The 18,775-nt window shown below is 39.0% G+C and overlaps 1 protein-coding gene across 10 annotated transcripts in view; it reads right to left on the bottom strand.

Annotated features, from left to right (window-relative positions):
- LOC121629996 (disabled homolog 2-interacting protein-like) overlaps positions 1-18,775 on the bottom strand; it is a 148,951-nt gene that overhangs the window by 37,662 nt on the left and 92,514 nt on the right. The window contains exon 1 of one of the 10 annotated variants that reach the window (XM_041970012.1): positions 18,186-18,644. The exons of 7 other annotated variants lie outside the window; for them this stretch is intronic. Coding sequence is in view for 1 of the 3 variants with exons in the window: in XM_041970011.1 (XP_041825945.1) it covers positions 11,103-11,125 (23 nt within the window). In the remaining 2 variants the exon portion in view is untranslated. Of the gene's footprint in view, positions 1-11,102; positions 11,201-18,185; positions 18,645-18,775 lie in introns of those variants that run through there. 2 more of the 10 variants (XM_041970011.1, XM_041970013.1) reach the window with 2 other exon arrangements.

Raw genomic sequence — 18,775 nt, forward strand, 5'->3', positions numbered from 1 at the left:
ATCCCATGTCTGTGTGTGAGCCTGTGTGTGTGTGTGAGTCCTGCACATCTTTTCTGTGGGCTGGCGGAAGAGCATTCCAGGAAAAATCCAGTGGACGTAATGACAGATTAGCAACCGCATGAAGCCCTTTGTACAGTTTGCCAGCTTTGTTGTCAAATCCTCTGCTCAATGTGAAGTGGATAATGACCTGAACTCTCCTTTTAGCCTCTAATAAATCACACATACACACACACACATACACATATACAAAGTCAAATACCATCCTCTGACATAAAAGGAGACAGGTGCAAACCTTAAAGATATCTCTCAATATGAACAGTTTCAGGAGAACCAGACAATTCCTCAGCACAGCTGCAGAGGAAATGTGTTTGCACCCACTTCTGCTTTGTGATTGGCTGACTGGGTACTGGGCAGAACAGACAGCAAGTCAAATGAGTGGAAAGGAAAGGGATGTGCTATTAAAAACAGGAAAGGTTGGGAAATCTATGTGTAAACTGTAGTCCCAAAGCTTCCACAAGGAGGAATCTACATTTTAAAAAGGACACTGAATGAAGCAAACCATCTGTCAGAGCTAAAAAGCAGCTAAACATTTTAATTAACAGGCAGCCCTCATGTTTCTTATATTTATGAGTAATAATCACGAGCGTGCAGCGTGTTATTGAGAGAAAATTGCTGCAGAAAGAGGAATATTTCACTTGTATATTCGGATTTTCTTTTCTTCTCAGTGTATTATATTATAAGAACATTAGCGCCAGTGAAAGTGGTGGGAGGCTGCGAGTGTGAATTGATGAATAATAATGCTGCCTATCATTTCTATGGTATTGTATTAAACTGTACAGCAATGTGTAATTTAAAGCCTATTATTCACATCCCACTTTGCAGTAATGATAATAAAAGAGTACCTGACACGTGAATCCTGTTAGTTACAAGCTATATCACCAATTCTGACACTCTATCAAAAGCCAACCTCTGCAAATGACAGCCAGCATTACAAGCAGGGCCTGTTGACTTCATCTCCTCATTTCTCTGCTGTTTGCTCCCCTTCCCCCAACATCATACATCCTCAGCAGACAGACATTTTTGTCCTTGAAAATCCTACAATGTTCTATTCCTCTCCTGCTGTATTTCTTTCTCTAATTTAGTGTTCACCTGATGTTGGAAAGAATAGTTTCTGTTTGGTGCATCCTTCCTCTCTGCTTGTTTCACTATCTTGTTTATCTCTTTCACCACCAGTCAATCTCTCCTCCTGGGCTTCATTCTGGCCATCTAAATATTTCAGATGCTATGCAGGTGATACACAAGCCTCTGGCAGTTCAGATACCATGGCTTCTGTACCCACTTAACAAGAAAAAATCCGATTGGTCAAGACAAAAAAAAAAAACCTTGGATGGAGCGCTGTTTAATATGCATCAACACCTTCTACTTGAATGCATAAATCCATGAGATGTTTGTGTTCAGTCTGTAAATATGTGTGAATGACATACTCGCAACAGCAAGTAGCAACACAACATGAATAATTTTTCCACAGCAGAAGAAGAAGATGCAGGGAAGCTGTAGTAGGCTTGTAAGCTGCCAAGATGTATTTTAAAAGCCGGTTTCTTTGTGTTTATTACTTTTCTTTCCCAATAAACCAGCTCGTCACACTCAGCCAAGTGTTGAATCATTTTTCCAATATCCAAGAAAAGAAGTGAAGTGAAATAAAAGTATAAAATCAAGTAGAACAAAACATCAGAAAAAACATTTGATTCCTTGCTTCCTAACTTTTGAAATAGTTTAAAGTAGTTGTACCATATACAAATAGTAAAAAAGAAAGAACATATTGACATACTTTGCACATGAAACAGGCCTATTTTCCTTTTTTCTTTTGGTTTGGGGATCATCAACAAGACTCATAAGCATTTTTTTCTTACTAAAAACAAACAAACAAACAAACAAATAAAAAATGGACTAAAAATACCCACTAAAATCCAGCTTTTATGTTAATGTGTAATGTCATTTGCATTCAGTTTCAGACCAAATAACGTTGCAGAAGTTATGGCTCCATTTGGAATTGAGGGGAACAGGTGGAGGTGGACACTTATAAATGACGCATGATTAACAGATAAGTCAACATGCATAAAACAAAGAAGTACAAAATATTTAACAAAAACAAAAATGATTGGCGACCTGCAGGGTGCATAATGTGTTTTCACTGACAGAATTTGGGATAAACTTCAGCCCCCCAGGACCACGAATTGGATTATGGTGCACAAAAAAGTGAGCCATAAAGCGTTCACTTCCATGCTGAAGTTTTGAAATCTATGAGGATTTTGTAATCTTCTATGCGGTCAAACAAATTTATTTCCTGAAATCTTTCCCCTTGAAGAAGGTGTAAATATTAAAGGGGATATAATTTTGTTAGCTTTAGCCACCCAAAGCGATGAGGGATGACAAGCTGACTGAGTGCTGATGAAGATGCACAAATCACACTTTGCAGAGTGTGCAAAGTAGACAGAGTGTACTTTGCTGAGGTTCGATAAAAACTCAGTTAGGAATGAGTATGGGGGAGTAATGGGTTGAAAGTGTGTCTGGGCTGCACTCTTTGTCTCTGCATCCTGTAAAAAGCGTTGATGTGGTGGTAGCCTGTCTGGGATATAATATAGTCTGAAACACTGGGCATGTACAGGCATCAGTGCACTTCGGCTTCTTGCTGGCTAGCTGACTGTGCCACAAGAGAGCATGTTTGTACTGATCGTTCAGGATATGCTGAATTAATGTAGTGCGACTGCAAATAACATAGCATTGCAAAGTGTACATACTCAGCCACTGTTTCACTTTATCATGCACCGCATCAGCACACTACAAAGCATGTAAAGTGGTGCTTACCTTCACAGAGCAAGTAACAACTTCTTTGTGTTGTCTTGCTGATAATAAATAACAAGCCAAATGAATCATGTACAAAAACAAATATTTTCTCGAGGTCTGCTGATGGTCAAATTAAAGAGCCTGATGTTGAGTCTTCCAGTTCACAGTGTTTATTGAGGATACTGCCTTGGACAGTTTACAGAGCTGTTTGTTTGGCTACTATTCCATTATTTAGGACAATCAATATTCTTTTCTTGTACATACTGGCAGAGAAATTATTTCATAATAAAAATCTCTACTTAATGCCTGCATATCAGCAGGTCGAAGATATATGAAGACAATTTAAGATGGCATTAAGCTCTCGTACCTTTCAGCTACATGAACCTGCTGAAAGGTACCTTTGACACAAGTGTCAGCTACAAAATGCTACTTAAGAAAAAAAAAGTTATCAGAGCCCAAATGGTTTAAGAAAAAATGTTGTAAAAGGTTTAGTTTCTGCTTGTTCCAGTTTATCATCACAGTGTGCTTTCAAAATCCCAGTTACAGGAAAGAAAAAACAGCATTTTATAGCTGATTTTTTTTTTTAGGAAAATTAAGTTAGAGCCACATTGACCTTCAAAGATTGGTAAGGTTTCTTTTACTTTTTCCAACACAGAAAAAACGTTTGTGAAATGATGCTTTTAAATGTCCTTGGACTCTGCAGCTTCAGAGTGACATCTGGATTAAGTTGTCAGCTATTGGAAGATTCTGACCAGAATGAAAGCTGCACAGAATGTTGCTTGTATTGAATGATATGTGTGAGTAATGTTTATCATTTAAAATCTATACTGAACTGAAAATAAATTAGGAACAGAGGCACTCATTTTTTAAGTTTTGGAAAATAAATATTTTCTTTGTTTTGGCTACGTGACAGTTCTGGGCCTCCTTTTTCAAATTTCTAGTCACATAATGCACTAAATGTTATTAAATGTGTGTCAGGTCTGAACTTCAGGCAGGACAGTGCATCACTGAAAATCTCTTAAAAAAAAAAAAAAATGTTCTGATCAATGGGTTATTGGTGCCTTTAGAAAAATGCAAGCTATACATGCCATGTGCACTAATGCACCTCTATAACATATCACTAACAGATTTTTGCATACTCATTATGAAATCTTTAAATTCTTTGCAATTTTACAGCAACATAAAGAGACATTATTAAAATTTTTTATCCATTCGCTCATATATTTTAGAGTTTTTGAACTTCTCTTCATCTACTTGAAGTCCAAACTTGGTTGAAATGCATAGTTGGCACCATATTCAAAATGAATGCACATTTTAAAACTAAAAAGCATCCCAGTTTCAGTATTTGATGCATTGTGCGTTGATCTTTTTTGTCATTTCATTTATTTGCCAGAGCTGCCTGTGAGTTTAGCAGCACATAATATCAAATCTCATATTACAGTTTAGTAAAGAACTACAGCACAGAGGCTAGGGAAGACTTCTGTAAAAGCATGCTTAAGGCAAAATCACAATTCCCTAAAGTTTCATCATATTTATGGTTTAGCTTCCTCCTAAAGCTAGCTTAGCCTATTGACTGTAATCAACCAAAAAGCTTCAGTCATCCAGCAGAACCAACAAGCACCTGGGTTCAGAGATGCACAACAAAAGAGGAAAGCGTCATATTTAGCATAAGAAACTACACATACTGTACACAAACAGACAATTGTTCAAGCTTGATTATGAAACACATGCACTGCAGAGAGAGGCAAGTGGACAAATGAGCCATTATTCACGCAACGAGCCTCACACAATCAACTGTCCATTATTCCCAAAGCTTTGGCACTGACTCATTGGAAAGGAGCAAAAGCTGTGACGAGACGGAGTGTCTGTCACACTGATTGCAAACTCTGTCACGAGGCTGATCGCTCATTTGGTTTAAGCAGATGTGCTTCGTCTTTCTCAGTACTCGGTGTGACTAATTAGACAACATGTGCTCTGAGAGGAAGTTAAACATCTCACTGCAGTCTGCATCAGAATGTTTTTTGACAGCTTTAAGTCTGGGTCGCACATCCTCCCCAACAGTGGTTTGGGATTTATGCTTTAAGTAAACACATGAACACATATGAGCTTATGATCAACCTGCCATCTGTCAGCTGTCATGTCAACAGTCATGGGCAGCAGGAGAATGTTGACAACAAAGGAAAATGTCTGGCACATAGCAAGAGTCCGATACAATAGGATTCAAGGTGAGCCAAAAAAAAAGAAGGCAAAGGGGGTCCTGTCAGATTCTGCTGGTGCAGAACGGTGGATGTCTGAGCTGCACTGACATGTGGCTGGGGGCTTTGGAGACCAGGCCAGCCACAGGATCCGGTCAACAGAACAGCAGAGCGAAGCTCCATGAATGAAGAGTGATCTCTTGAGATGAAGACAGAAGTTGAGGCAGCAGCTGTAATGAGCTGGATATGCAGCAGCAAAAATGACAGTCCACCTTCCACTGTCTCTACCACTTACCCTCGAAGGGCCATCTTCACATATCACATCCAGGGTGAAGCTCTTAATCAAAAGATTTTTTTTCTGCTCATCCATGCGTGACCACAGTGAGTCCTGATTGGCTGCACCGTTTGTATTTGACAGCAGCCACAATAATAGTGAAAGAAAGAAAAACAAGAAGAGAATAAAGTTTAAACAAATAGGTAACTTGCATGTTGGTGCATGTCCAGTGCATCAGTGCTTCTAAAGGCTTTTACAATACTAGTGGTTTAATGTACTCAAGACAAAAAAGAGATTATGCTGGGATGAGGGGAAAGAAAGACACCACCTCAGGCACCACTGCTCCAAACAAGAGAGCTTAAAGCACTAAAGCCACGGTGTAACTACTTTTGGGAGGAAAATAAGAGCAAGTTGGATCTATAGAGGGAGGTACATTTGGGTTGATGGTATAGAAAGTGTAGCTCTGCACAAAGGCAGCCTTTCATTTACAGGGAGGAAGGAAGCTTTTAAAGGCGAGAATGAGACGCATACAAAAACAAGCACACTCCTCCCCCACAGAAGAAACAAATACATACACAGAAAAAGATCCGAAATGATCAGCCCCTGCAGGCCTTTTTTAGGAGTCTATAGGGATCCCTGACTCAGACTTCTGGCAGACACGCTACATTGTGGGAAAGGCTGGCTGGTAACTGAGATCAGGTGGTTGGAAAACAACTGTTGGGAGTACTAACACTGCTGCTGAGCCAGGGCTGTCTGGTAATACACATACACACATGTGCACAGCTTGATTACAGCCTCCCTGCTAGGCCACGAGGTAATTCAGTAGAACATCTGCTAGGACACTCACTACAGGAGACCAATACGTAGCACTGAGGAGCTGATCTGGTGTGGGGAGGCTGGGGTTTGGCTCTGAGGTCTTGTGCTGACTAAAGGAGAACAAAACAGCTTGCTGCAAATGCAATGAATGACTGGATGCAGAAGATCAAACTAGCCAACTGCAAAACACACCACATCGACTACCAGTGATGATCTGTGAGGACTGCTGGCTCTTAAAAAATGTGGTGATTTCATCAAGCTATGCTGGACATGTGGAAGATCTTTCTCACACACATTATTACTCGAATCCACTTTTGTCTAAGAGTGCCACGCCTTCATCTGTAGCATCTTTAGTTTGTCCAGAGCTGTACTCAGTAACTGTATCAGGGATGATGAAATCCAAATATGGGGAAAGAAAATAAAATAAAACTCTATTGGCCAGAGCTTATAGGTCAGTCACATGTCAAATAAATGACTGCCTCTGCATTATGGCTACTGTATTGATTCAAAAAATGCATTTAATGAAGTGGAAACTCAAAAAACATCATGGTGACTGATTATAATCAATATGAGAATGCAATATTTGTTTTTTGTCATGCAAGCTTGTGAAACACTTTATCACACCCACACATATCCAGAGACACAGTGTATCCTGAGCCATAAAAACACCCACATAAAGACAGTAAGTGACAGATAAAACATGGTTTCTCCTTCCATTAGCTAATATGGCTTGTTAAATATATATATATATATATATATATATATATGGTTCTAGCAAATAATCAACATTCTATACAGCATATATTTAATAATTCATTTAATTGAACTAGCAGGGTACTGGATGCAGTAGTGGTATTACTTTGCTCACGTAGCAGATTTTTACTTCGACTATATGTATTCTGCAACATGTATTTGCTTATCATGTATATTCAGCATTATTTAAATGTGCTGACTTTAACATTACAAATTAGAAAAATGACCACTAAACATAGTATGAGAATGTGAGTATGTTTACTTTTACTTCAAATAAATGGTGCAATACTTACAGTCTACTCAGGATATTTAAGATGATTATTCATAAACCTTTGAATATTAACTCACATCAGAATGTGTAACATTGTCGTTAGTCATTACTAGACTGAGAGGGTTCCAGAAATATTGCATGCTGATATTTCCATTTGCAACATGTTTAAGTATTCAGTATATAAAACCATCATAAAAAATACTGAACAAGTACTGGATGTTTTAAAACCTCTTATAAGGAGGTAGAAAAGGGATTGATAGTGTCTTTAAACCATGTGTTGTCATGCAAAAGAATCAACCTACCCTATGGTTACAGGTTTGTACTGTCATCGGATCTCTTATTAAACAAAACAACTGAGAATTTAAAAAGACTAAATAAATAATATCATGACTTCTGGGCCTTCTTCACACTACTCTGTTTTACCTATGCCGACAGATGTCTATTAAACAATTCATTTAGACTCGTCTCTGTGTATTAATCTTTATAGATCATACTTATCTTCATCGTACAGTATCAGTTCAGTCCAAGAATGCTGGTGTTTCAGGGAGTTTGGGTTTTTAGTGAAGACTTGATCAGTAATATTCGTTTTATTTCAATAAACCATTTTGCATAACAATTTGAATAAAAAATTCTAAGAGGAAACAAAAATTTTACTAGTCCCTGCAGCTGAGCATTTCTTAAAATTGTACCTGGATCTTAGTACATCTTTGATTTTATTTTTTTATTTCTGCAACAAGAATAATCCTCCCTAAATGATCAGATTCTCCATTTAATAAGGTCTGTGTCGGTTGTTGCTATTTTTTGTCTTGTTGGGCATTTATACTGCCATGACAAGGCTCAGGCATACACAACAAAAGGAGGACACTGCAAGGCTTACAATTAAAGAATGTTTAACTGAGCTACATTATATTTTTGTACCTATTTAAAATAAAAGGTTGACTCAGTCTATTTTGATACCTGTTTGAAACTTTAACAGGTCATTGAGACTTCAGGACTAACTAATTTTAACTCAGTGTTCATAAAAAAAGGACCTTGTTTTCTTTTATTATTCTTTAATTTTGGGCATCTCCCCAGAGCCTCCGAAAACAGCTGCAATCAAGAGACAAGACACAAATGAACAACTACAGGCTGATCTGAAATCTTCCATTTTTAAGTAAGATCATTGAAAAGCCGTTTTTCATCAGCTAAATGACTTTTTAACACAAAACAGCTGCTATGATGTTTTCCGGTCAGGTTTTAGACAGCACCGCAGCACTGAGATGCTCTGACCAAAGTCATTAATGACATGTTTGAATACAGACAATGGAAAAATGTCAGTCTTATTTTTACTGGGCATCAGTGCTGCATTTGATATAGTCGACCACAATAAATTATTCAAATAACTGGAGAACTGGGTGGACCTCTCTGGCTGTACTAAACTGGTTCAAAACATACTTAGAGAACAGGAAGTACTTTGTATCAGTAGGTAACTTTACATCTAAACAGGCAAGAATTACATGTGGAGTTCCCCAAGGTTTCATCCTGGGGCCTCTTCTGTTTAACATCTGCATGCTCCCACTGGCACAGGTTACAAAGAAAAACAAAATTAGTTACCATAGCTACGCAGATGACACACACTATATATATATATATATATATATATATATATATATATATATATATATATATGTGTGTATATATATATATATATATTACAATGTCACCAGGAGACAGAGGCCTTGTACAGGCTTTTAGTAAATGCATTGAGGAGATTAATGACTGGATATGTCTAAACTTTCTTTAGTTAAACAAAAACAAAACTTTGGAGCCAAAGAGAAACAATTAAAGATCACTGCAGAGCTTCATTCTATATGCCTAAAGACTTCCAACCAGGCCAGAAATCTGGGTGTATTGATGGACTTAGACCTTAACTTTGAAAAACACATTAAGGGAAGTACAAAGTCAGCCTACTATCACCTTAAGAATACATCAAGGGTAAAAGATATGACGTCACAGCAGGACCTGGAAAAACTAGTCCATGCTTCCATCTTTAGTCGGCTTGATTATTGTAACAGTGTCTTCACAGGTCTACCTAAAAATCAATTAGACACCTGCAGCTTATTAGGAACTCTGCTGCTCGAGTCCTCACTAAGACCAAGAAAGTGGATCGCATCAGTTCTGAACCTCTCTGAGGTCTTTACAATGGCCGTTGCTGGTCTGTAAAGCTCTGAGTTTAAGACCAAAATACATCAGTTACCTCTTGACCCAGTATGAACCTACCTGGATTCAGTCTCTTATCAGTTCCCAGTCAGAACCAGACATGAAAAAGCTGAATTCAGCTGCTATGTTCCACATGTGTGGAACAAACTCCCAGAAAACTTCAGATTAGCTGAAACACTCAGTTTATTTAAATCCAGGTTAAAGGTGCTTTGCTGGGTACAAACTATTTTTATTTAAAAGTCCAAATCTACATCTGTGTCTTATAAGCTTGAATTTTTTAACTTGATCTTGTTTTACTACTGTTTTTATCAAATGTTCTTTCTTTTCTTTTCTCTTTTCTTTTTACTTTTAAATTATGCTTCTTATTTTCTGATGTTTCAGTGTTTCTGTAAGGCACTTTGAATCACCCTGTCGCTGAATTGTGCTACAAATAAACTTGCCTTATAGTTGTAAATAGAAAACAAAAAGAAAAGAAAAGAAAAAAGGTTACAACACAGTATGTGAGGGTAGAGGAAATGTTGACTTAATTGGGCCACTGTCTGTCCAGTTAACCGGCTTCTCTGGCTTCGGGCCATTCAGTAGTCCTCACAGTAAAACCCTGAGGGACTGCAGGGTGACAGCTCTTTAAGAAAATGCAGAATCGCATTGTTTCCCGTTAATGTGGTACAATACAAAATGCTATTATCAGTTTTACTTTAGCCTCACATATATACATACACATTTTTCACTTTGAGTTTAGTATTTCTTCCTTATTCCTCATTAGTCTTTATTGAGTCAATATTTAATCCTTTCAACTGTGGAAATAAATATATACTTCCCAGCACAACCCCCAACAGCAGCAATAATGATAAGACTATTAGGAGTAAGAGTCACATATCAGTGGGTATGACTCAGCTGAAAACACTTAAAGCATGCCGAGGTCATGGAAATGGTGTGTGCATCTTTGCTCGTGATAATCTGCATATATCATTATTCTCTGTGCATGGCACAAACCCGCACCCCACGACTCTCATTTCATTTGTTGGCAGAGGAAAAAAGACAGAAAAAAAACTAATTATTTACAAGCAAAAAAATCCTTTTTTGAACTCTTGTGTAACTCCTGCAGAGCCAATAACATGTGCAGGAGTAGTGGAGATGAGGATGTGTGTTTTTGACTTCTTGACCTGAATATTCAGACATCCCTGTGGCACCGGACAAAGAAACAGGCAAGCACGCAAGTTCACAGGGAGGAAAAGAGGACAGAGACTTGCTTCCCATGCAACAAGGCAAAAAAAAAAAAAAAAAAAAAGTGGTGGTGAGAACAATATCTAATCTGCATTTTCCATAAACATACTTTCCCCTACTTTCTTCCTGCTTTCATGTTTTTATTCAATAAATATAATCACTTCTTAGTTGCTGTCAATGCTGAGGTCTTATTTCTACTCTCAAGCCAAGATTTGCCTCTGGCACTGAATACTTCTCATCTTCAAGCCTGAACATGTTTTTGTTTTTCTTTAAAGCCTTTATTCAACTCTTTAGCTGTTCCCGTTTCCTCTTTTTAAATAACCTTCCTATCATTTCTTTACATTTATAACTCTACTTTATGACATTAATGTAACAAAAACTAACTAAATGCAACCACAGTCCTGAGTGAACAGTGGGCGGATGCAGAAACAGAGGTTTCCATAAACCGCAGAGTGCAGCTGTGCAGTAACCATTCACAGCAATGAGCATGGCCACGAATAAACACTTAAAAATCAAGTTCACTTACGATCTACCGAATATGTGAAACATTGTCCAGCAGTACCTCTCTTCGCCCTAAAAACACACCGCTTGGATTCGGCTCGCATTCCTCACGGCGGGTCTTGGCTCTTTCCTGACTATTTTTGAGTCTCTGGGAACGTGGCTGGAGCCTCTGCCCTCTGAGTTACACCACACCGCTCCCTAAGGATGTCTGTTGCTACTAACACACCCCAAGCCACATCCCTTTTTAAAAAGACAGTGCTGTCATTTAGGACAAGCCTGCCCTTACGCCAGTGTGGTAAGTTCATGGAACATTGTACTGAGATGAAGTCATGCCAAAGTATTGCTATGAAAAGATTTGGTTGTTCTTTTGGATAAATCTACAAATTAAATAACTTTTTTAAAAGGTATTTTAATGTTAAGCTGATTAATCCCCCTTGTAGAGCACCGCCTATATAAAGATAATACCCAAAGGTACAATAATAGCAGCTGCTTGCTGGTAGTTTTATTTAAAATCTCCTTGCTCCATGAATCCATATATAGCCTCAAGTTTGCTGGTGGTGCTGCGTAATAAGCTGAAAAGTGACAGAGCAGGAACAAAACTTTAACATTTAAAAATAAAGAGAGGGAAAGAGGTAGCTTGTTATGGGGATATTTAGGCACTAAAGTCCTTAGAATAGAGGTTTTCTGTCACCATCCAATCTGTGTTCCCTGATTCTCCCCATACTGACAGAGCCTGAATTGGCAGCCAGGAAGTCAGATCCCCCTCCTTCCCTGTTTGCACCCCCATGTGGCTCAGCCGTCAGCGCAGTGCTCTGTGGGAAAATGCTGGTCCCTTTGCAAGAGAAAATGACGCAAGGAAAAGGGAGAAAAATAAAAAAAATAAAAAAAGGAAGGAGGCACAAAAAAGGAAAAGAGAGAGTGAGAAAGCAGAGGAAAATGAGGCCAGCCAACTTTGGGAGGGAGACACACTGCCAGATGTATCGCAGTGGTTGTTCTTTCACAGGAGACACTTTGCTAAAAACTGATGTTCAAGCTCTAAAACAGGACAGAGCCTCAAACATGAAAAGAATCATTCCGAAGAAGATGGTCCACTTTAAACAAATTAAATGCTTTGAGAAGGCCAGGATCTTTCAGAAGAAATAGTTTACTGTACGTCAACAGTAACTGGTAGCAACTCAGCAATCGACAATGGAATTCATTGTGAACTGTACAGACAAGTTCAGGAACACTACTCCAGTAGGAATAGCTCTCCAGTCCCTCAACAATTTAAGTATCATTTGAAAGGTGAACAAAGAGGAGATTTAATGTAATTGTTCTTCTGAAACAATAAATTCAAGTTGCTTGCTCTTATCTAGAGTCAACACACTTGCATGCCATGCTGTTTTAGAGAACGGCTGGATAAAGGTTAACTACAAAGCCAAGGCAAAGTTCGGAGACTAAACACTCAGGGGGATTTCCTCATTCCTCTGGACTGGGCTGTGATAAAATCATACCTCATAGGGTTGTCTGGAGCGTGATGGCTCCCAAATATAATGCAGGGCAGAGCGAGGTTATTGCATCTACTGAAAAATGTTTGTATTCAGTTGCAGGAGTGGAATGCAAAGGACTATCTGGATTATTCAATGAAAAAAAACATCCTGAACAATGTCCCTCTGTGCTTAACGAATCATGTGCCTGCACACACTTAACAACTTAACTTGCAAGTGTGTAAGGGCATCTGTGCATGGACAAGGGTTTGGTGCAAAGGCAGAAAATAAAATAAATTGGTTTTCCATGTGATTTTGAGTTGGAAAAGTCCAAGTCAAATCCTGCCAACAAGTGTGTAGGTTGGTATATTTGTGGTCATGAGCCAAGCATACAGGAGCAGACATTAACAGGATGGGGTCATGAGTGAACATAGGAGAGGTAAGTCTATTTAACTGATTGTCTGTAGGCAGCTCCTGAGAGGCCTCACCTCTGAAATGTTATTCCCTTGCTAAACACAGACCTTTCTAGACTACCACCTGCACGCACAGAGGCACAGGGAAGGAATGAGGAAGGGAAGAAGTGGATACAACACATTCCAAGCAAGCTTCCACAAGTCTGCATGACAGAGATGGATGATGGATGGAGAAGGGATTGTCCATATTAGACACAGAGATGCTGGTAGAGGATGGAATAGAAAACATGGAGATGACTTAGGCTACACATGCACTAATACAGGTTCATTTTCAAGCGGAAATTTGAAACATCAGGTTCAGAAATGATCTCAATCCATAATAAACCAGGAAACACATAGCAAATGGCGGCTCACATCTACAAGGGTTATATGCGGCAGTGTAAACAGGAAGCTGATAGCCGGTTGCCATGGAAGAAGACAGCTTTGCTTTGACAGACAAATAGTAAGAAGTGTTACTTGTGATGCTTCAGTGTACATAGTCAGGATGTTATTATAAAGCAAAAACAGCAACATACTGGGGGAATTATCCCACAAAACAAGGCTATAATCACAAAAGATATGTCAGACTATTCAAAGAGGCAGGGTTTTTAATTTTATGAGGAGAAAAAAAATATGGTTATCTTTTTGCTTTTAGAAAATTCTCTGTTTTAGAGCTGTTAAATGCTTGAGTGAAGCAGATGCTTGGTATAAAAGTGGGGAAAGGGGAAATATTACTGTGGATGGAACCAGACAGCAGAGAGAGAGCACTTAGGTGCCTACCTGGTAACTAACAAGTCTCTCGACACACTTCAGCTGATAACTAGGAAAACATTTTCTACCATTTGGGAATACAGTATTTGTTTATCAGAGAACTGGTGCATTTTCAATGAGAGAACTTTCCCTTAAATATATTTGGACTTTGTGGTAAATTCAGTTCAGCAAGCAGATCTGCTTCACTGCTACAGATTTTTGCACTATGTATAAGAAAAAAAACATATCAGGATGTTCAAGGACAAAGCTGTTGTTATTTAACAGTTTTTCTCTTGCAAACAGCAGCAAGATTAAAACCAAGCAGCAGTGTGACAATTCATTTTCAATGCTTTCCAACTTCCTCATCCTGTTTGCAGCACTCCATTCATTCCAAGATAAAGGTCATTCTCAGTGAAGGTTAAGTCATTTCCAAACAAAACTGGGCACTTTATTTTAGCAGATGTTGGAGATATTTTTTCAGATGAACAAAAACAGGAATAATTCCAGAAGCAGGATGATATGACGCTCTCTGATCCATCTATTTATAATAATATAATTTGTTTATTGCGAATAATAAAAGTCTGTAGCAAAATATAGAAAATTGAAGAATTTCTTATACATTTTGTTGTTGCTTATGACTGACCACACATTGAATAAAACTAATACAATGGCCATGAACTCATCAGCTACGAAGTCCTCTCTGCCTGTATTCATGCATTTGTTGTTCTTAAACGTCGTGTAGTTGATATGCTCTAGCATTATATTTAAGAAGCACTTACAAAGCTCAGCCTGACGGTAAGAACTCGTCTTTTTAGACTTAGCCGAAAGATAAATTAATTGTTTTTTTTTGTTGTCTTCAGTAATTCTCAGAGAATAAATAGAACACAGAAAATTACCATCCTTATCGACTAATTCGCTGTTTCAAAAACAGACTCACCCATTTGAAGATTTTATCTCTACCTCCTGCTCCCTATTTCCTGGTAAATAGCAGTTAATGAGAGCACACACAGTATTCACTTCCTAACTTCACTTTATTCAGTGTGTGAAAATCAACAGTCATTGTAGAGTCAGAATCCATTAAACGCCCAATCTGGATTATTTTTGTTCAGAGGTGGCTAAAATGATGTCAAAAAGATCAAAGTAATTCAGAGACAGTTTCTCTGTCGTCTCCTTCAGAAGAATCCACACAAAGAGTAAAGAGAGGAAGTGGAGAGCAAAAGCAGCATTCACTCCTCTACAGCCTAGCCTCCATTTCATTTTTGTAAAGCAGCTTATGTATAGACAGTCACACAAATAGAACAGAGATGAGACAGCAACGTCAGCTTCACTGTGTTGGTTTTGGTAAAAGAAGCACATAAGGAGAGAGATGGAGTGTACGAGAGTAGAAGTACAGAAAGGACTGATGCTTGAACACTCTCCTCTCCTGTTGTTCCTATTGACTCTGCACTGCTGCCTTTAGGGCAACAGAGAGCAAATGAGTGATTCAATTATTGACAACACACAACGCTGCTCCACCACGACCATATGTTCCTCTTTCATTCTCACTCAGGCAGCAATGAGGAGATCCAAAATAATTTTGTTGAATGTCCTCCTGCTTTAAACATCTTTCATTCACATCAGTAAGCCAGCATGAATCTGGTATTCTAACCCTTCAATTTCCTGGCGCTCGTCATGAATTTCAAAGCCTTGAACTCGCTGAATGCACGCCCTTGGAAATGAGACATTTCAAGTCAAACCTGACACTCTGTCTCCCTTACATGCTCTAAATCCTTTTCAGTTGAATCACTTTGACTCAAACACGACTAAATGCTATCCTCATGTTGTGTCTATTGGTTAAATCCTGTGAAAACGTAATTGGTGTGTTCAAAAAAAGCATTTCGAATATGTCACATCATCTGGATGCACACTTGTCCAAACACCTGTGCTACATTGTTGATCATCCGTTAAGCTGTAGCTGCATCTCCCTTCAACTTTCTGAGCCAGCAGCGGTCCATTCCTCTTGACCCGCATTCGAGTGGTCCCCCGTTTGCCGCGTTGCATGACCCTTCCCCCCCTCGCCCTCCCTTTCTCCCTCCATGTACATGTGTCTAATCAAATGCTCTGCTCCACTTCATCAGCTCTCAGTAAATCAACAGACATCACAGAGATGATCCACACAGCACTCACACACAGACAGAACACTCATAAAATGATGGGAAGAGTGGCAGAAAGACAATGGACAAATCAAACAGTCTTGCCTATGCAACACAGACACAACTGGGCTAGTACTGCAGCATATACATAGAAATATTCCAATGTTTAATTAGACCAGTAAGAAACAACAATCTGGACGGTGATCAAACATGCATGAGAAGTTTCTTCACCCAGAGTTAACACATACACAAAATACTGGAGCATTAACCATCATCCACACTTTGCCTCACCGTCTCTCCCTTTTGCTCTGACTGCACATCTATAAAGCAGCAAAAGTGACTAAAAGCTCTGTCATTCCTTGTCTGGTACTTAGCAAGCTCTAAACTAATAATACATCACTTGAACAAACACAACTTCTGGGCAAAATACATGGACATGTATCAGTACATGCAGAAACATTTACTCATGCGTGCAAACTGATCCAGTGCCCCTGGCTATAGGGAAATGTCATAATGTTACAGCATACAACCACAGAATGCATGCACAGAGTGCCCAAAATGCTTGTAGCATAACATGTTGAGGTTAAGATCTGTTTTTTTTGTTTTTTTTGTTTGTTTTGTTTAGGAGCTCTCGACATAAAGAGCCACCAGCTGAGCTCTCACACATACAGCATCTGCATCCTGCAGACAAAACAAGCACACAAATGATCAACCATTAGACAACAATTTATGTGTTTTCAGAACAGAAGATGGCTTTTTTCCCCCCTGCCACAGAGCCTCTTCTGAGAAAAATAAATGTTTGGATACAACTCTTCAGCAGAAACTGTTTAAGGATGCATAATTTCTGTTTTTCCCATCTTGACAAATTTAAAAATGTAAATATATAATAATTAGTCACCAACCATTCAAACAGGGGTTCAAAACCTGGTTTTGTGGGAAGATTTCAGCTGCTTAGAGGGACAAATAAGTGTTGCAAACATATGCAAACAACCCAAAACTATTTGGCAGGTTGTTCATTTTCTTTCATTGAGGTAAGTTGACTGAAACATGTACTCAGTTTGCCAGGATTTCTAACAAGATAGCATGTTTTTAACCAATTTTCCATCATCTTTAAAACAAAGAAGACAAATAAGAAAAAAAGTACTGAAAAGAAACAAGCCAAAAGCAGCAAGATGTCAACAATAATCTCATATTCCTCCCATTAATGAGTTGTTGGATATTTCAGCTTGCTTAAGAGTTCATTTCTAATTAAAAGAAACAAAACTGCTTGTTACTGCGATGACCTCAGTGTTTTAACGGCCTTTTAAATCGTTAAATTAAGATTGTACAGCTGCATTAACCTAATCATACTTGATGCGTGACTCCTGACTAATTTCATGGCTGTAAGTAGCATGAACTGTACGTTTCACGCCCATGAGATCTGTATTACATCTGTTTACTGTGCATTAACAAGATCATGGATGTTTGTTTTTTATTTTATTTTTTTACAAACATTTGTGATGTGTTTTATGGATCATGGATGTTTAGCCACGATCTATAAAACCCTCATCAGGAAATACATTTAAATAATCCACAAAATATAAATAAATCTGTGAGATGAAGTGATAATGTGCAGCACCAGACTCAACATCATTTGTAGAAATCAGATTAAATGGGCAAAAAGTAATTCCCGGAGGTTTGTATAAAGGGATTGTGCCAACAATATAGTGTTCCTACAATGAAATGAGCTCTCTTTCAACTGCTTATAGCCTCCAACATCTACTTGGACTGAAAATGTTGGCCAATTCCAGCAGCTGACCTCGCAGTGTGGCCCAGTCATCTGATTTGTGTTAGCTGGCTGCCATCCGTCACACAGGCCAGCTTTTGCTGTTGCTACAATCAACATCAACACTCACAAAAAAAAAAAAAAAAAGGAAAAAAAAATGTATCACCATCTTTGCCATAGTAAAAAATAATAGATAATACTCATGTAAATAAATGTATTTGAACAAGGTTGCAAACTAACTGAGTTAACAAAAAGGAAATAATAAGCATCCTGAATGTATGCAGGGTATAGTATGTGTCCTCAGGGGAGAAGCCTCCCTTGCGCTGTCACTGACAGAGAATAGCAAAAGAAAGAACAGCACAGCTGGAGTATGAACCACACACAGAGGCAGAGGAGTGTAAACAGTCTCAATGAGGCATCTACAGGGAGAGTCCACGTCCTGCTCTGTGGCCACACATTCACATGGAAAAAGATCTCCCACTGCACGAACCAACACACAAAGAATGGCAATACATGACATGTGAAAATTAGGATAACACTCACCAGGCATTGTGAGAATCTCACAGAACAGTCGCAGAGAGAGAAACCAGGGCTGAGTCAGAGTCAGAGACCAGAGAAGGGGGAAAAGGCAGAGATGGATAAAGGCAAAGGCAATTTCAGAGCTTCATTTTTCCCCCTGCTGCTGATGCAGACCGCCACTCGCCTCCTCTCTTCCTCACTTGTGGTTCTCTTCCTCCTTCTCTCCCTGACTATGTCTCTCTTTCCTCTTGCTGCTGCTTTAAGGCAATGGGTGGAGAATGAGCGCCACAATGCTCTCCCTCTCTTTCTTTCTCCCACCCTCCCTTCCTCACCCTGTAGAGAGCATGCCCTACTTCCTGTGTTGTCTCTGAAATGGGACACACACCCTCTTCTCCTCTGTTTATTTCTTTCAATCCGCATGAATGAATTCAAAAGTGCCCCGACGCTTGTTTTAGCAATGATGAAGATTTGCTCCCATTTCTCCTCCGCTGTCCCTCCCCCTCTAAGTAACTCCCGCTAAACCCCTTTTTTCACTCTCAGTGATTGACTGCACCTCCCATCGCTTTCAGCTTGCACAGGGAGGAGCCTGTGAATGTGTTGTGGAGGGATCACAT

This window comes from Melanotaenia boesemani, chromosome 19 (genome assembly GCF_017639745.1).
Source record: "Melanotaenia boesemani isolate fMelBoe1 chromosome 19, fMelBoe1.pri, whole genome shotgun sequence".
In the NCBI taxonomy this organism is placed as follows: Eukaryota; Metazoa; Chordata; class Actinopteri; order Atheriniformes; family Melanotaeniidae; genus Melanotaenia; species Melanotaenia boesemani.